The 17,441-nt window shown below is 41.6% G+C and overlaps 2 protein-coding genes across 3 annotated transcripts in view; both read right to left on the bottom strand.

Annotated features, from left to right (window-relative positions):
- Window positions 1-12,117, bottom strand: part of LOC133511945 (FERM, ARHGEF and pleckstrin domain-containing protein 1) — a 52,699-nt gene extending 40,582 nt beyond the window's left edge. For both annotated transcript variants that reach the window (XM_061841066.1, XM_061841067.1), the window contains exons 1-2: window positions 11,513-12,117; window positions 7,715-7,921 (exon numbers count right to left, since the gene is read on the bottom strand). In XM_061841066.1, coding sequence (XP_061697050.1) covers window positions 7,715-7,894 — 180 coding nt within the window. In that variant the 5' untranslated portion in view covers window positions 7,895-7,921; window positions 11,513-12,117. The remainder of the gene's footprint in view (window positions 1-7,714; window positions 7,922-11,512) is intronic.
- A 122-nt stretch (window positions 12,118-12,239) lies between these two features.
- Window positions 12,240-17,310, bottom strand: c14h3orf38 (chromosome 14 C3orf38 homolog). The gene is made up of 4 exons (XM_061841068.1): window positions 17,115-17,310; window positions 16,664-16,839; window positions 16,353-16,585; window positions 12,240-13,756 (listed from the first exon to the last, which is right to left on the bottom strand). The coding sequence occupies exons 1-4, from the start codon at window positions 17,239-17,241 to the stop codon at window positions 13,390-13,392; spliced, it is 903 nt and encodes a 300-aa protein (XP_061697052.1). The 5' UTR covers window positions 17,242-17,310; the 3' UTR covers window positions 12,240-13,389.
- Window positions 17,311-17,441: the final 131 nt, after the last annotated feature.

Raw genomic sequence — 17,441 nt, 5'->3', positions numbered from 1 at the left:
AAGTCCACTGTGACTAAATCAGTGTGCCAGTACGCCTTGAGCAATGTAAGCGAGGAGAAGCAGACAGAGTCCCCACCACGGCGACCAGGTTTAAAAGGATTTAGCGCACCGCTCCATGACAAGAAAAAGAAACATTCACCCCCACCCCCAAATCTGAGCGCTACCATTCCTCCAAGTCATCATGTCATATTTAAAAATACACGGCATGAAACATGAGCTAATGAGAATGTTTGGTAGTCTGAAATAATAAACCAACTTGTATGAGGCAGGTCTTCCTGTTGAGAATTTGGAGTGTGAGAATTCTCAACAGTTATCCATTCACACATTTTTTTAAAAATTACATTTGTCCACATTAGGTTCACAAGCGAGCTGGAACATATCCTAGCTGACTTTGGGCAAGAGGCAGGATTCATCCTGGTTTGGTCGCCAGGCAAATAAGAGGCAATTCAAAGTCTGCAATGATCCCAACGCCCAAGTTTTTGGAACATGGAGGAAACAGGAGTACCTGTTTGAAAACCCGCACAAGCACAAGGAAAATACATACACTCCACACAGGGAGGAAGCTACAGTCGAGATTTGAGCACACAACCTCAGAATTGATATGCGCTAAACACTGGGCCAATTGCTTTTTCAAACATATTCAGTGCGAGAATTCTTGCCAAAATCTGCAGGCATCATCCGAAGACTCTTCTTTTTTTACCTGCGTAATCAAAAAGTGAGTGGCTTTAACTTTGGTGTTGACATATTAAATTGAGTAATGGCTCACACTCAACTACCTGTTAGTGTTTGCGAGTACAGTCCAGTGAATCTCCTGATACTTGCTGTTCGGTACTAGTGTATTGCAAGTGAAAAAGCTGTCACGACATAGCCACCAAAGATGACATTAACCAGTGTTTAGGCTTGTTTCGTGTTTATATATATATATATATATATATATATAACTTTTGTGTAAATAAATGATAACAGCTATAAATACCGTAATTCTCAGCCTACAGATCGTACCTGGTTATAAGCCTCACCCAGTACATTTGTAAAGGAAATACCATTTGGTACATACATAAGAAACACCTGTGTAAAAGCCACAAGTGCCCACATTGAAACCCACATTGAAACACGAGATATTTACAAAGAACGATAGTACACAGAAAGTTTCAATACCTTAGCTTAGCTTAACATAGCAACAACACAGCATCACGAGCAGGGCTGGTTAAAAAAAAAAAAAAAAAAAAAAAAAAAAACAGCCGCGGGAGCTACACAGTAGCAACATGGGAGCATAGCACTGACACAGGCGGTTAAAAAAAACAAAACAAAAAAAAACAACAATCCTAAATCACTGAGACGCGGCAGTAACAGCAGAGACACGCTAGCATGGCGCTCACAGAGCCAGTTTAAAAAAAAAAAAAACATACCGGTAAAAGTCACTTTCTCGGCACATATATTCCACCAGTCTCACTCTAACCTTCTCCGCTCGAGTGCCTCCTTGTGGCCGTTAGTAAGCTGCAGCGTTGAAAGCGTGTGGAAAAAAGTCGTGGTTTATAGGCCGGAAATTACGCTATATATTTTTTGCAAGACCGTGTTCAAACTATCCCATCATCAACCCGCTGCTTTGCTAGTTATTACTGCATACAGCCAAAGCCAGCTAACCTGTCATTTGGGTTTGATCACAGGATGTTCCACGTACAGCAGATTGAACTCACTTAACAAGAAGCAGTTTGGGAAATTGTGAACAAGTCATCAACAAAAAGAGGCTTCAAGCGGTTTAATGCCACTCCCAGGTAAAGTTTAATGTCAAACTAAACATAAAATGAAAATGTAAACAAAACTGCCATAGAAAAAGAGTGCTTTGCCACAGTCTTATAGCATTTGTTGGTCATTAAAAACTTGGGCAGAGCATCAATTTTCTCTATTCATGGGTGGGCTCGGTTCTAACCCTAAATCCTGCCGATAATGCGAGTTCACCGTTTTGGACATTTTAGGTTCTGCTCCAGTTTTGCAATTCATAGAACACACTCATGGGACAAGCGTACTGAGGAGTGAGTTGAAAGAAGCCCTTCATGATGCAGTCAGGTCCTCACAGCCATTCAGCTGCTAACAAGCCACACAGCAACTACTCTAATTGAGTCTCATCACAGTGAATGGGTGACTGTATGGTGACTTGATAAGCACACTTTTGACTATCGTAAGATTCCTACTGAAAACAAAATGGGCCCTTTATTTATAGTCCTCTGCTGGCCTGGGTGGTCTCTGCTCAATTCCATGCTTTAAGCATGCTAGTGGTGATGGGAATTTGGCGGCTCTCGTCCAGCATTAGATTCAAGATGAGTGTTAAACTAGTGATAAAGAGCATTGCATCTTCAATGCTGCATTGGATTCGTAGAATGTGCAAACAGCTGTCTATTCATCTTGACTGCTTAGTTTAAGACAAGTCTGGCGCTGCAACGATCCCTGGTAGATGGTGAAAGGCCTGCTGCATCCTGAACTGAGCGATTGTGAATGACAATTGACGGGAAATTGATCCCACGTCATTGAAACAAAAGTTAGCTATGAAAATTATTACACTTCAAAAGATGAGCTCTCTAACTAATGGGACTTTTTTCTTCTTCTTCTTTTTTTTTTTTAAACACCCAATCCTATACTAATCTGTGTATGATGTGACACCGGATACAGTAATTGTATAAAGCATATTTATTCTGATCCCTGCAGGACAACACGAGCTTCAGTTTTTTTTCTTTCCAAGCCTCTATAGACAGATTAGAGTATTATAGGCTATAATGATGGATTATCCTCTGATAACATCAACTGAAAACAAACAAAGACAGCAAAAGGGGGCCTTCGACATTGACAGCCTGAGTTAACCTTTGAAGTTGCCAATGAAAAGGCGGCGAGATTATCAACACCCCCTAAAAAGCAACTGCAATGTGCACAGCCCAATGTCAATCTATAGTGGGATTTAGGCAAACTAATTGTAAATTGCAGAAACACAAAAAGTGACAGATCCTAGAGTAATAATAAGACTGTGATGCCACAAAAATCAATTGTCACGGTACATGGAAATGCCAAAAGATGAAGTGTTACTTAACACACCAAACCCAAGCTATAATGTACAAAGCAAAGGTCAGGCACACACCTTGCTGCCCACACTGGCTCGCTATTCCATACTACAGTTACAATAGAAAATGTATGATTTTCTAGGTTTCTAAGGGCTGGTGCATGCATTGCTGATGTGAACAGCATTGAGAATTCCAACACTTTTCCATTTAATGTAGCCTAGAAGCGTTCCAACATCCCATCCCCCGTGTTATCTCACTCCGCACAGGCAACTTTGAAAACGCCTTGAGCAAATATCTGTGTCAATGGAGCAATGATGAGTTTGAAGTCTGCACACGCAAAACAGTCCATTTTTACCAAAGGACTTTGAAGAACAAATAAGAAATGAAATCAGCAGAGTACAGCTCCATAACAAATATAAACATATTTGAAATCAGTAACAAATGTTACACCTTCATAGTGTTGATAGCCAGTGGAGCTGAAATTCATCGAGTACTACATGTTTTGGGTGAACGTGAAATTAATTTATCTCATTTCTGCTTGATGAACGTATTCGAGAGCAAGCCCAATTACTTTGTCCGTTTTTTGCTCATATTTTTTTAGATTGCAGGGTTAAAACTGCAGCTGGCTACGAGTATGGACCAAATCGGTGGCAACAATGGGAACGTGAAATCCCAGTACTTTCAAGGTAATACCCCATCAGCAGCATATTGAGAAAAAACAAAAATAACTATGGACTACCTCATTTTACGAACGGTCAACTGAACTTTGAACTAGTTTGTGTACAAAATGAAAATTTCCAAATATGCAGATAGCACCCTCCCACATACATTTTTCACTTGGACATATAGGAAAACTTGGTCACTTTTTGCAACTTGGGAACTTTTCTTCTCATCCAGAGCTGAATTGAAGAGGTTCTTGCTTGGCTTATCTACTCTACTGTTATTCATGTCTGTGTGGTCAAACGTCATTACCATCTACATACGTGTGTTCCCAGTCAGCAGGGTAAGTAGGCCACAGTATGGTATGTGACCCCCCAACATGACGAGATGGCCCCTTTTGTTTCTCAACCATCTGATACCCTGCCCACTCAGCTGGAAAACCTCTCTCTTTCAACTGCTGGGAAAAGGAGAAGTGTAGACATTTGGTATCATTTACAGCGGAGGAGGTTTCGCCCTTTCAGCGTCAGTCACTCTGAACTATCACGATAAAGTCATGAGAACAGTCCTGGCACCTCTCGGTTACTTCATTAAAAATTCCATTAATAATTAAAGTATGCTGTCGAGCAGAGCGTTTTCAAAGTCTCAGGTGTGCCACCCGTGGGGAGACTGGCTGTCAGTGGCCCAGCAGCTTAAGAACAATAAGGAAAAAAAAAAAAGACACCCTATGGTAACTTTAGCTGTTGATTTTTTTACTTTCTATCATCGAAGAGGATACAATGTCTTGGGCAAAGACAAACTTCCTCAAAATAGGCTCCATGAATAAATTTAATATTGCTCACTGTCATGCAAAGAAAAGATGAATAAAATCTGAGGGAGTCAGCAGGTAGTCACAGTAGAGTAAGGAGTATGTGTTTGTCTTTGTTGTGAAGACGCCTCCGGGCAAAACGAGAGAGGGCTGAATGAATTTTTTAAGCCATAATGTGTGTTAAATTGACTGAATAAAACTTCCATTTGCAGATCTCCGACAAAAGCTTGATTCGGGTCAACAACAATCTACACCCCAACGTTTAGTGCACTATTCTGCATTTGGGGACAAACTCGACAGTGTTAGAGGTTAATTTAAATTCTACGCATTTGGAAAATGGAAACACTGGCTGACAAAAAGTAAAACCGCTCAAGTGATCTTTATTTATATGTAGCCTGAAGTTTTTTTATTTCCATTTCATCCATTAATTATGTAAAACATTGTACATATTACCATAATTTCATTATAATCCAACCATTGGTCTCTTGTGTGATAGTTTGCTGTAATGAGGACAAGGTGTCCTCAAATTTCAGGTGATACTTTGGCACATTCAAACTCCTAAACTATTCTTCTCTCGACCACCAAAAACCACCCAATTATCTTCAGTGCACTAATTTTGCATAAAATGTCATTCAGTCGGGTAAATTGAGTGTTTCCAAACCCAATCTTAGATGTGGGGATGATACACAATCAAAAATGATTGAATGTGAGAATCTTGAAACCATCATAATCAATAACGTAAATGGTATAGACAGCAATTGTCACAGTCAGATACCAATTAACCGCGAAAAACGAGAAATTACTGTACCCCAAAAAGTCTGTACATTGTGCTCCTTGCAGTTGCTCACAACATAACTATGAAACTAGAAAACCCCTTTCCATAGAGAAGAAATTTCAGAGGCTCGTTTTACAAATGTTTAGCATATGCTTGGACATTCACAAAAAGCGGGAACCTCAATTGTTCATTCATTATCTTTGAAGGGAACGTTGCCCCAACCAACTTGGCGGCCAAGTAGACATGTCATTTATAACTTTGCTATAGCACCCTTTTCACCACTGGCGACATTTGTTTGATTACTCAAATTAACATGAGCCCTCCCTAGGTCCATCTTTATCTTCAGTGCTGTCCATACGTTGCGGACATGTTTTTCTTCATGCTCCTTTTGAATGCATTCCATGTCTATATTGAGGAATAGTGTTCAAAAGGTTTTGAGTGGGCGAAACGATGTGCAATTTGCTTTCACGTTCTGTGGTTGATCTGCTGGTTTTATTCCATAGAGCATCACATTTTGCAAATGCAGACTAAAAAAACCTCTTACGTTTCTCATGTTTCCGTTGGAATTTTTGTCACTTGAAATCACAAAATTTGTAGGTGGGCACAGGTGACAGTGCATGTCACACATAGTGTATAGCTTGTGCACCTACGTCACCGAAATCATGTGACTGGCAATAGTGCCGGTCAAACAAAGCATTCTTCAATGCTAAGTCCGTTGAGACAAAACGAAAATGTCTTATAGCACGAGACTCAGAGTTTTGTCCGATACCGTTAAACATTTAGAAGGTGATAATAAACGAAGATATGTGGAAAAATGAGGGACACTTGGCATAGAGAACCCATATTTAATGCCGAAATCGATGTTTTCGCTGATAAGAAAGTGGACTGTTAATTCGCTTCCACTTGTCTTGGACAACTGGATCTACACATGCACCTGGTGAGTAAGTTGTTGAGATTTACATGGAAAAGTTTGAAAGCGTATAAAAGTCTGGACGCATACGAATACTTTGTTGCTGGATCTATCCTCATCAGGAATAAATCCCACAGTGACAGTTTTGACTGCTCGTGAACGCGGAAGTGTGTTTGGCGACACGTTAACCTTTGCCGGAATCCATCGATCTTTTCAGATAGTATTCAATACAAATACCAATATTTGAATAAATGACCCCTGGTTTTACTATGATAGAAAAAAAAAAAAGAGGACAGTCGTCTCCACGGAACATACACAGAAGTGATAACCTCCATAAACCTCTGGGCCATTTTTTTTTTAATACGCATCATTCTCAAATGAGCCAACTTGGCATTATATATACTTTTTGGTAATTTGAGATTGAGAATAATAATTCCTACCTGAAATGAAGCAATTGCTCGGGTATTGTAAATATTCTCCTCCAGTTCAATGTCTCCCACAATATCGAGTAGCTCTGTTTGACTGGCAATATGGCGCCGAGAATAAGTTGGCGTCACGTGCACGACCTCTATCTAGAGTATAGCTGTTTTTTGATAAAACAAGCACATCTTTTTTCATACCGATTAAACTAAATCGGGCCACAGGAAAGCTGAGGGCTATTCATAAGGGAAATACAGATTTCTGCAATGTTTTACAAAAAAAAAAAAAAAATCACTGAAAACTTTGGTTGTCTGGGAGAAGACGGGGACTGTGTATGGTCATGTGACTGCCTGTCTGATCTGTTCAATTGGTCAAATGTTGTTAGACATAATGAGTAGTTATGCTGCATTCATCATGTGATGCAAGACTCCCTGATGAACCAAACTCGATCGTGTAAGCGGTAATAAATTCCTGCAAAAAAAAATACAAGTAGGAAGAGTAGAGAGCTGAACAAAATAGTAAAAGTAGCTACTTATGCACAAAAATACTTAAAAATCAATGTATGTTCCATTAAAACTGTGACAAGTACAATTAATCCAAAATGTTACTTGCGTAAATGTACCCGAGTAAATATATATTTTATACGACTCGGGTTTGATCACATGGTCCAGTCACATGCATCACAAAACAGTCAAATCAATGTCCTCATTTTAAAGCTGTGCATTGTGGTTTAGCTTGCGTCAGTCATTCTGTGGAAGCGTCGACTTTCTGCAAACCCTCTCCTTTGTTTATTTATGCAACTGTCAATCCATAGCTAATCTACATCAACATGAACAACATGATTTTCCACAAGAGAGCATTAGCAAATCCTCACTCCACCTGCATGCCAAATCGAAGGGGCACTAGAACATACCGAAGGTAGTCAGCAGAAGACGTTTGAGACTATTTAATAGATGAATCATGACATCTACACAGTAATATGATCCCTCCAGTTTCATTAATGAAGTGAAAACATAAACAACATCCGGCTGCCATGCCAACTTGTTACCAGACTCTTTGGGCCAGTAAAAATAGGAAATGTTTTGGAAACTTACCGAGATGTCAAAGAGCTCCTCTGTGTCATCCAACATATGGACCCTCACGGTGACATGCCTTCCAGCGGGCATGGCCGGAGGTCTGTGAGCTGGGTCTAATGTACTGATGCCAAGAGTCTCCGGGGCCCCGAGACGGTGCCCTGCTCTCGACGTTACGGGGGCTGGGGCGGGATCTGCCATGTTGCGTTGCGTTGCTTACTGCCCACCCTGCACAGACGGCAAGAACGGCATCAGGGGTGACGTAGATACGCAGTGAGCCACATAACTCCACCCCCTTGTTCACATTAACGCAGTAATGAGAAGAGCTTGATTCACGCTGGACTGCTAATGGTTGCCTGTGGGAGAAGCAATTAGTAGAAAGAAATGCTAACCGTGTTTCTGATTTCAAGGCACAAATCAGATTGTTATAATTTGATTTGACATTGAAATTATGCGGCTGCGGTGTCAAGATCCGAGTCAGTAAAAAGGCAATTGATTTGGGAGGCTTGAAGTACAGTATAATGCTGCAGATATATAGTTGGTGTCAAGGGTGTTGCAGTGAATCCAGCAGACCAGTAAATCAAAATAGGCATATTCCCATAAGCATCTTTATATTTCATATCAACGCTTAGGAGTATGGAATCTGTTTGTCTCCTTTGAACAGTTTAGTTTTGGACAACCCCCCATGTTTTTGAAGACCTGTTCAAGATGCCCTCAAACCACGTCATCCTTTAAGCCTTGCTGCTTGTCTCAATGCTCTCCTCAGTCCACATTCCATCCGGCTGATGTCATCCTGAGTCCCCGCCGGGTGGTGGGTTCTGCGTCCATGAGCGTGGGCAGCCGCTCAACCGCCACAGAGGTGTGTTCCTGTTGCCGAATGTTTAGGGCCCAAACTCTATGATGCAATCCAGCAGAGTGCATAAAGAAAACAGTCCAGGTTTGGAGGAAACACAGAGTACATTGTGTTTTTAATTGGACCTATGAGAGATTTGCGTTTCGAGTATAGTCATGAAATGAATTGAATGAACCACATTTTAAAAATTTTGGACAGTTGATAATGTTAAAATGTTATCTGGCAGTATACAATTCCAAGATATTTGATAAGTTTGACCCGGTGGCACTACAGTCATTAGCAAGTCTGCCTTACAACTGAGAGGCAAGATTTGAATCTTAGCGCAGCACCCACGTCACCCCGTGTATTTTGCCTGTGGGGTTTCTATGGGTAATCCATCTTCCTCCCATATTCCTGAAATAAATTAAGTCAGGTTCATTGTCGACCCGTTTCTGCATCGGTATCAGTGTGAGTGAAAGATCGTTCTCCTCTATGTACCCTGAAATTGGCTGGCAACCAGTCCATAGTATATCGGGTTTCTCACCCAAAGTTAGATGTACAGGAAAGAAAGTGGACCCTAGAACAGATTAACTCAATTTATAAATATATCCATCCATCCATCCATCCATCCATTTTCTTAGCAGCTTATCCTCATGAGGAATTACGGGAGTGCTGGAGCCAATCCCAAGTATCAATGGGCAGGAGGCAGGGTACAGCCTGAACTGGTTGCCAGCCAATCACAGGGCACATGTAGACAGACAATAGTCACACTCACAATCACAGCTAGGGGCAAATTAGAGTGTCCAATTAATCCATGTTTTTGGGATGTGGGAGGAAACCCACACGGGCACGGGGAGAACATGCAGACTTCAGACAGGCAGGGCCAGGATTTGAACCCCAGTCCTGAGAACTGTGAGGCCGATGCTTTACAGGTGTTCCACATGCCGCCTATAAATAAAACGTCTCGGAAAAGATGATTTTGATGCCGTGATCTGGTCCCACTTATTCGAACTTAACTTAGTCATTGTTAACAATTGGATAAAACTCCAAGTTTCATGATGCATAGAGGAACTCAATTGCTTCCACTTTTGACTGGAATGTTGACCAAGATCTGCTATGAATAGCAGCTACGAAAGCTACAAAATCCAAGAGAAATCCATTTTATAACTCCCTATAGATGTTAAGAGACGATGATAAATGACTATTTGTATCCAGATGAACCTCCTCAATTCAGTTTAACATACTGTAGCTCATTGGCACCAAGATACCTAAAGATGGCACAGATGTCAATCAGAAGAGCAAATCGGGGAATTATAGGATTAATGGATCAATAGCTGCATTTTCTAAAGCTGACTAGTGAACACGCTGCGTCTCATTGTATAAACACCTACTACGATGTCTCATCTAAAACACTTCTTTACATGATTTGGGGCACTCCCTCTTCCTCTCTCGGATGAAAGAAACCTGATGCATTCATCCATTATATACAATTTAGCCTGTTCAGGTCACGGGGACGCTGGGGTTCAACCCATCTGACTTTGGCCAGCAGCCAGGGTCAACCCTAGATCGGTTGTCAGGGCTGGGCGGGTATAAAGAAACAAATCGTGAAAATTACAATCCCCACGATTTTTAATCTTCAAATAACTTCACATTCATCCATCCATCCATTTTGTACAGCACCTGTCCTCATAAGTGTTGGGGTTCACTTGAAGCCTAGGAAAAACATCCGAACTGCAGATTCAAACGCAGAATCTTGGACTATGTGAAAATGAAAACCGCTGAATAAAAATAAATGCAATGAAAAATAAATATTATCAGATGAAACAACACGCAAATGTCTCGTGCTGGATGCATAGACTGTCTACCAGTATACCTTATAAACCCAATATGCATTAAATGCAAACAAACATTTCAGATAAACACTGAAGTCAAAGAGTGTGACATATACACACACACGCATACATACACAACCTGCCATAGTACTAAATAAATCACCTGGTCATGAGTCAAGGCCAATAACTTCCTCTGAATAGGTGACTATGCAGAGACCTGAACACTTTGTCATTGTACACCGGTGCCACATGGTTCCTCAGTGTCATAAAGTAAAGTGGCCCTGCTTGGAAACCCCAGAGCCCGTGGAACTGCTTTCCACGGAAAAACCCCTGCCTTTGAACGGTCTTGAAATTCCCCAATAGTGTGTAACATGGAGTTCTTTAAAAAAAAAAAAAGCAGCTGGCTTATAGACTCTCCTGGGCTGGAACAGTGGTTCTTCTGTGTGCAGGGGCAACACACAAGGCCTCCTCAGTGAGGGTCAACTCTGCACAGCTGGAATGCTTTAGTAACAGCTGGATGGCCAAAGGCCCTTTCTGCAACCGAAACTACCAGCTGTGCCAAACCTGCAACCACAGCAGCATCCCTCACCCACCTCCGGGGTGTGGTTGGATCGTGACAAATTCCCACAAGGACTATTTGCCAATTGGAATTCTGTCATCGAGCGAGCAGCCGAGCAACACCAAGTGTATATCTATAGAACCGGGTGGGAGGAGGAGAAGGAGATGCAATTTAAAGCCTCCGCAGGGATTGCGTGGGATGAATGGAGGAATCCACCGGTCCGGTTTTCTAATGTAGGTTAATGGAGCAGACTGGTGCAAAGCTCTACATGCATGTTTGCCTTCACCATGTGCAACGCGAACTCGACTCACCTGGTCAAATTAAAGTAAGGCTATAAACGTGCATTTCCTGCTTCGGGAGAAAAGCGACACGGCAGCAGCCTCCTGCGCAAATCCATTAACGGTGGAATAATGTCACGCCAAAATAAACAAAAAATAAAAATAGGTTCGTTAATATGGTGAAGATTTGCCTCAACCGTCTCCCACGAAAGCCACTGGATGACGGAACAAGCACGCACGACTTAACCCTAATCTCCTCAAACAAGTTGGATCACTTCCTTGAAGAGAATACGGGACTCGGCGAGCTGGAAATCTTACCAGTTTCCCCCCTTACAAATGCGTCTTGTTAGAATTCCACACCTTTGGGTTCCTCGGCCGAGTGGCTCTCATGGGTAGGCCAAAGGTACACCGTTAAGCAAATCCAGGTGACTTTTTTTTTTTTTTTTTAGGAGCTGCTCGGACCAGAGAAGAGACTTTCTGCGGTCGCCATGGCGGACGTCAGCGAGTGAGTGAGCGAGCCGGCGGTCGCAGACGAGATTAAAGCGGGCAGAACGGCCGATTCACTCCGAGTGGCTTCTGTGCAGACGAAGGAGGTGTAGCTGGGACGAGGAGCTACACCCCCATCCACAGGCCAACACGGGAACATCACTTTGAATAACATCCATCCATTTTCTGAGCCGCGTATCCTCACAAGGGTCGTGGGAGTGCCGGAGCCTATCACAGCTATCTTCGGGCTCTGGAAATGGTTGCCAGCCAATCGCAGTGCACATCGAGAAAAACAACAGTCGCACTCCCAATCACACCTCGGAGAGTCTCCGAATTAATGAATGATTTTGGGATGTGGAATGATACCGAAGTGCCTGAAGAAGACCCACACAGGCACGGGGAGAACATGTAAACTCCACACCGGCAGTGCTGGGGTTTGAACCCCAGTTCTCAGATCTGTGAGGCCAGTGCTCTAACCAGTTGCTGGGCTGTGCTGCCCCTTTGAAAACCAGAATAATCTATTTGAGTGAAACCCCAAAAACAAACAAAAGTCATCACACCAGGGGCATTGCGAGGTGGGGGTTTAACAGACGTTGACCCCGTCTTCCCCCAAAAATGAGGGGTGTGGGGCATTTTCGAGAATCCACTTTTTATTTTACAGGGGCTTCAGATCAGTTTTAGGCCGCTCCAAGCCACACCAACAAAGGGCCTAGCGACACACATGCTACGCACCTTTGTTGAAGTGCCAGGCTTTTGTGATATAAAAACAAGAACAAGACAAAAAAATTAAAAAGCTGTTCCACTACTATTTGGCCTATCATCTGCACAACACAATAGACAAACAATACCCACTTCTTTGTTTTCCCTAGAGCTCCATGGTGTGTGTAATATTTAATGATGTGGAAATTCTCTTGTAAAATGTGACATATAAAAACTAGAAAAACTGAAATGTATCTGAACTTCATCAGAGGCGTTTTTAAAATGGTGGCAGGTGTGTGCTGACTTCCTTTTAGCATGAATTCAATGTAACAATTGTCCCAGACGCATTGTGGCTTGTCACTGTTTCTCAGCAAACACCAGCCTTCAACTATTTTGTTGATGATTGTGGGTTTTCTATTCAAAATCTCATTTAAAAGCGTACCACAACCTTCCCTGTGCTGCGTTTCCAATAAGAACACTGTAACAACTGTGAAACAGACATCAGGGTCAGTTCTGATGTGGGGCTGCTTTGTCCAGTCTGGTAATGGTGCTGGGCAAACATCAATATCAAGACTATCAAGGCATTCTGGAGCATAAAGTGCTGGCCTTTGTCAGAAAGCTAATTCCAATATTACCTCAGTAGTCGAGCCAGTACAGCGTTTATCATGGTAGGCAAGCATGACTTCACTCTGGAACATATATTACATATGTACATATCACTTGTTATGACCCCACAGATCACAAGACTTAATATGCTCCATGGTAAAATAAAATCTAACAGAAATATTCTTAGAGCTGGTAAAAAGCAAACATTTTAATGATATAAGTAATATAACTGATATTGCACATCAGAATCTATTGATAAAAACAAATTGGCATCATTCTGCAAAAAATGTTTAACTTTATCAACAACATGCCTCAGGGAGGTTCATGTATAAAACTGTTTTTAGTAAACCCCCACCCAAATTGTGTGAAAATTGTTAAACATGACACGATAAAAGTCTCAAACATCATACAGAACACAGCATCTGTAATTCAGTGGAGTTGCAAGTCAGAGCTGGTGCAGTCACCTGCGCCCCAACCAGAGCATCCTGGCCTCTGATCTTCATGTTGACAAACTTGATTTTCCAGCTGTTTTCTTCCAGCGGTGAGCGAATGAGTCCAAATATTTGCTCAAATACACCGAGGCACATCGTGTCTCTGTGGATGGTCCCGGCAACGGCCACTATGACCAGGCCGTGGGGGGAGGTCAGCGCCTTAAGGCCATGCGGCTCCAAGTTGGGGCTGAAATGCAGACGCTCCTCCTGGGTCAAGGCCAGGAGACGAGAGCTGACGAGTTGGGCACCCAGGAACTCTTCCATCTGCTCATCACCAGCTCTGAGAAAGACGAGTGAAACTTTGTAATACGATAGTGCCTCAGATACAATTTTTTTTTTGGTTCTGACCAAGCTTGTAACTTATTACTTGTACACTGGTGCACACGGTGGTGTAAAAAAAGAATTAAACAATTTGTGCAACATGATTTCATGCTTCAGTTCAATGGAAATTGTGCTGCTCCTTCAAGTGTGTGCATCCTGGCCGTCAGGGGGCAGTATCATGCATAGTACATACTACACAGATTTAATGATGAAATGAGAAATCAAAACTTGTTTCATACAGCGACGATAAACAGTTCCAATTCATTAAAATTCCAACGAGCCAGCAAGTTTATTATTTTTTGTGGGGCAGGAAGGGAATGCATTTTTAATGGAGAACATAGCCATGTATTGTAAAAACATTACAAAATAATGGAAAAAAAAAATTAAACTCGGCACTCTAATAGAGAGTAGAGTGAAATTTTGTATGCGTCAAGCAGACCAGGAAAAGCTCATCTATGCTTTTATCTCAAGTAGACTTGACTACTGTAACGGTCTTCTGACTGCACTCCCAAAAAAGAACATTAAACAGCTGCAGTCCATTCAGAATGCTACAGCTTGCGTTCTGACCAAAACAAAGCATATAACTCCAATCCTAAAGTCCTTCCACTAGCTTCCAGTCAGCTTTAGAATAGATTTTAAAGTTCTGCTACTAGTCTATAAATCACTAAATGATTTAGGTCCTGAATACATGAAAAGAAATACTTACAGAACACAAACCCAGTAGAGCTCTGAGATCGACTGACTCAGGTCAAATAGGCCAAAGCAAACACGGTGAAGCAGCATTTAGCTATTATGCTGCACACAAATGGAATAAGTTGCCAACAGAGGTGAGGTCAGCCCCAAGTGTGATTGTTTTTAAATCCAGGTTGAAAACTCTTCTTTTTTCTCATGCTTTTTAGAATATATCCACTTTTTGATCATATTACTTGCACTCTATGCGGTTTTACTTATCTTATTTTTCATATTTTTTTGGTCATTTTTATTGTTTTTATACAGTTTTAAATGTTGTATTTCTTTGTTTTCAAATACCTTTAATCACGTAAAGCACATTGAGTTACCTTGTGTATGAAATGCACTATACAAATCAATTTGCTTTGCTTCAGAATGGGTGTGTTGGGTCGTGTGCCTTTAAGGGCAGTAAGTGACATCAGGGGCTGCAGTCGGGTTGGTTTAGTTGGTCGTGTTAGTTGAGTGTGAGGGTCTGGGTGGGAGTTGTAGCCAACAGGAAACCCTTGCGGGGGTGCTCATTTCATATTCGTGTGTTTGACTGTTTATCCCGTTCAAAAACGGTTGAAAGCGTATCAGCGACTGTTGCCGTCCTTGCTCATATGCGAGGGTCTTCCGGTTCCTTGATTGTTGCATTTCTTTTTCATTTTAGTTGTGCAGGAACATATTTGAAGCGCACTTGTAACTCTTACTAAGTGATAGCTTGTAACTCGAAAGTCAAGGTACCTTTGTAGTGCCACCTGTTACTTGGGGGGGTCTGAGCCCAGTCGTGAATAGCAAAAACATCCAAATCATTTTTGAGACCCAAAAAGGTTTGTCTATGGATGCTACAAAAGGGGGACAAAGCACGTTTCTGAAATACACAATGAGATGGACTGACTAAATGATGTTCCTCCCCTCACTTCAACATAGTTGCTTGGCTCCAAAATGGCACCGAAGCAATATTTGTATATTAGAAATAGCTTTTGAATTGTGCATACAAATAACAGTTAACAGAGGACAGGTCCTCGCCAGAAAATCTGCGCATAGGCAAATTTGTAAAAAAAAAAAAAAAACCAAAAAAAACTGAATATGTGGGGTGTGAATATACACACATCAGAAAACAAGCGGTCGTGTTCAATCTCATGACCAGATTACATCTACATAAATTAAAATATGGCAGAAAAAGTTAATTTATTTCAGCACTCATACGTTCTGTGGATTTCATTAAACACTAGGGAAAATACTGTTCGGAGGGCAAGTTCTTGCCTAAACTCTCCCTTAAAAATATTTTTTGTTTATTCTGTAACATTCTAGTTTGTAGAGATGAATTTTAGTTCACTGTAAAATATCCAAATTATCCAACCCTTTTCTGAGACATTAATCCTCACAAGTGTTGCTAAGATGCTGGCCTCTATCCAAAGTATCATCGGACGAGAGGCAGGGTACACCCTGAATTGGTTGCCAGCCAATCGCAGGTCACACACAAACAAAACAAACATTGGAACACACAATTACACTTAAGGGAAATTTAGAATCTTCCATTAATGCATGTTTTTGGGATGTGGGAGGAAACAAGAGTGCCCAGGGAAAACCCACGCAAGCATGGGGAGAACATGCAAACTGCACACAGGCGGAACTGGGATTTGAACACCAGTCCTCAGAACTGCAAGGCAGTCATCTTTCATGCAGTCTCATCCAAAGTGGATATTTAAAAAAAAAAATCATGAAATATTTCTCTCTGTGTGCAGTGCATCTTTCCTGTTTGAAACAAATTACCAAAAATAATCTTTTGAAAGTATTCTAAATTATTGAGATGCACGATGTATATCAGTCTTCCACAATGATACCTGGCAACAAGCCGGAGCTTCACATCTGACCAGAAGTGCTGTGGTCCCCAGTCTTGAGGTTGATGGCCCAGTGATGGGTTTTGGCTGTTCAACATTTGGAAAAACCAACTGCAGAATTGCTGTCCTAGGACTAAAGTGTCTTGGCAAATATCAGCTGTCGTCGCCGCGGTGTTTGGCATTGCTCTCTGTCCGATGTCATCTGTGGCTCCTGGAATATGTTCCTCACCCACCGTCTTAAAGGAACCACAATGACTTTTTTTTTTCCCCATCCACTGAAATAATGTGTTTCAAAGTGTTGTACATGTTCCCACCTGCGAAGCTGACCAGAGTTCCAGCGTCCTCTTCACCAACTGGTGTTTCTCACTACTGGGAGGCATCGCCACCCCCTCCTTGGCCAGGTATTTGAATATGATGTCTCTGTGAACCTTCTTCCTTTTCAGTAGTTCCTCTGCATTTTTAGTGAAGGAAAGGATTGTCTCCCTGGCCTCTGAATTAGGAAAAAAAAAGAAGAAGGAAGGAATACGAAAGATAATTACAGTAGTATACGCTTCTATTCAGTGCAAAATTTATCCGAGAAAGAAGTGATGGTGAAATGGTTTAGGATTGTTTCGTTCCTTAGTAACAAAAGTAAAGAAGTCCAAATTTGTTTATAATAACAGAATCATCTACAGTAAGGTTATTTCAGTCGAGGCTATAACCCGAACGAGGGTCTCATGACATCGAATTCTGAACAGACATTGCTATCACAGAGGAGACATTTACCTGTGACATCTTCCACCACGATCAATTTATTGGTAACGGTGTCACTCAGTGACAGAAGGTCAACGTTCGACATTAATTTCAGTATTTTTAAACATCCAGAGCGCTCAGATTCTGACAGAAGCGACATCTTCTTCACCACACAGTAAGTTAGCAACCGAGCACAACACTGCTGACTAGGACTCCAAACATATCCGCCCAGGACAAATCAGGAAACATTTGTTCCGGGTTAAAGTCTGCGATTCATTTTCTTGCAAATAACCAATTCTAGCGTATAAAAAGCTTTTGTATCAAAAATGAGTTTATATGATGTTAAGGGCAATAAAATGA

Source organism: Syngnathoides biaculeatus, chromosome 14 (genome assembly GCF_019802595.1).
Source record: "Syngnathoides biaculeatus isolate LvHL_M chromosome 14, ASM1980259v1, whole genome shotgun sequence".
Lineage (NCBI taxonomy): Eukaryota > Metazoa > Chordata > Actinopteri > Syngnathiformes > Syngnathidae > Syngnathoides > Syngnathoides biaculeatus.
Note: the sequence above shows the minus strand (reverse complement) of the source record. Positions and strands in the feature narration are given on the sequence as shown.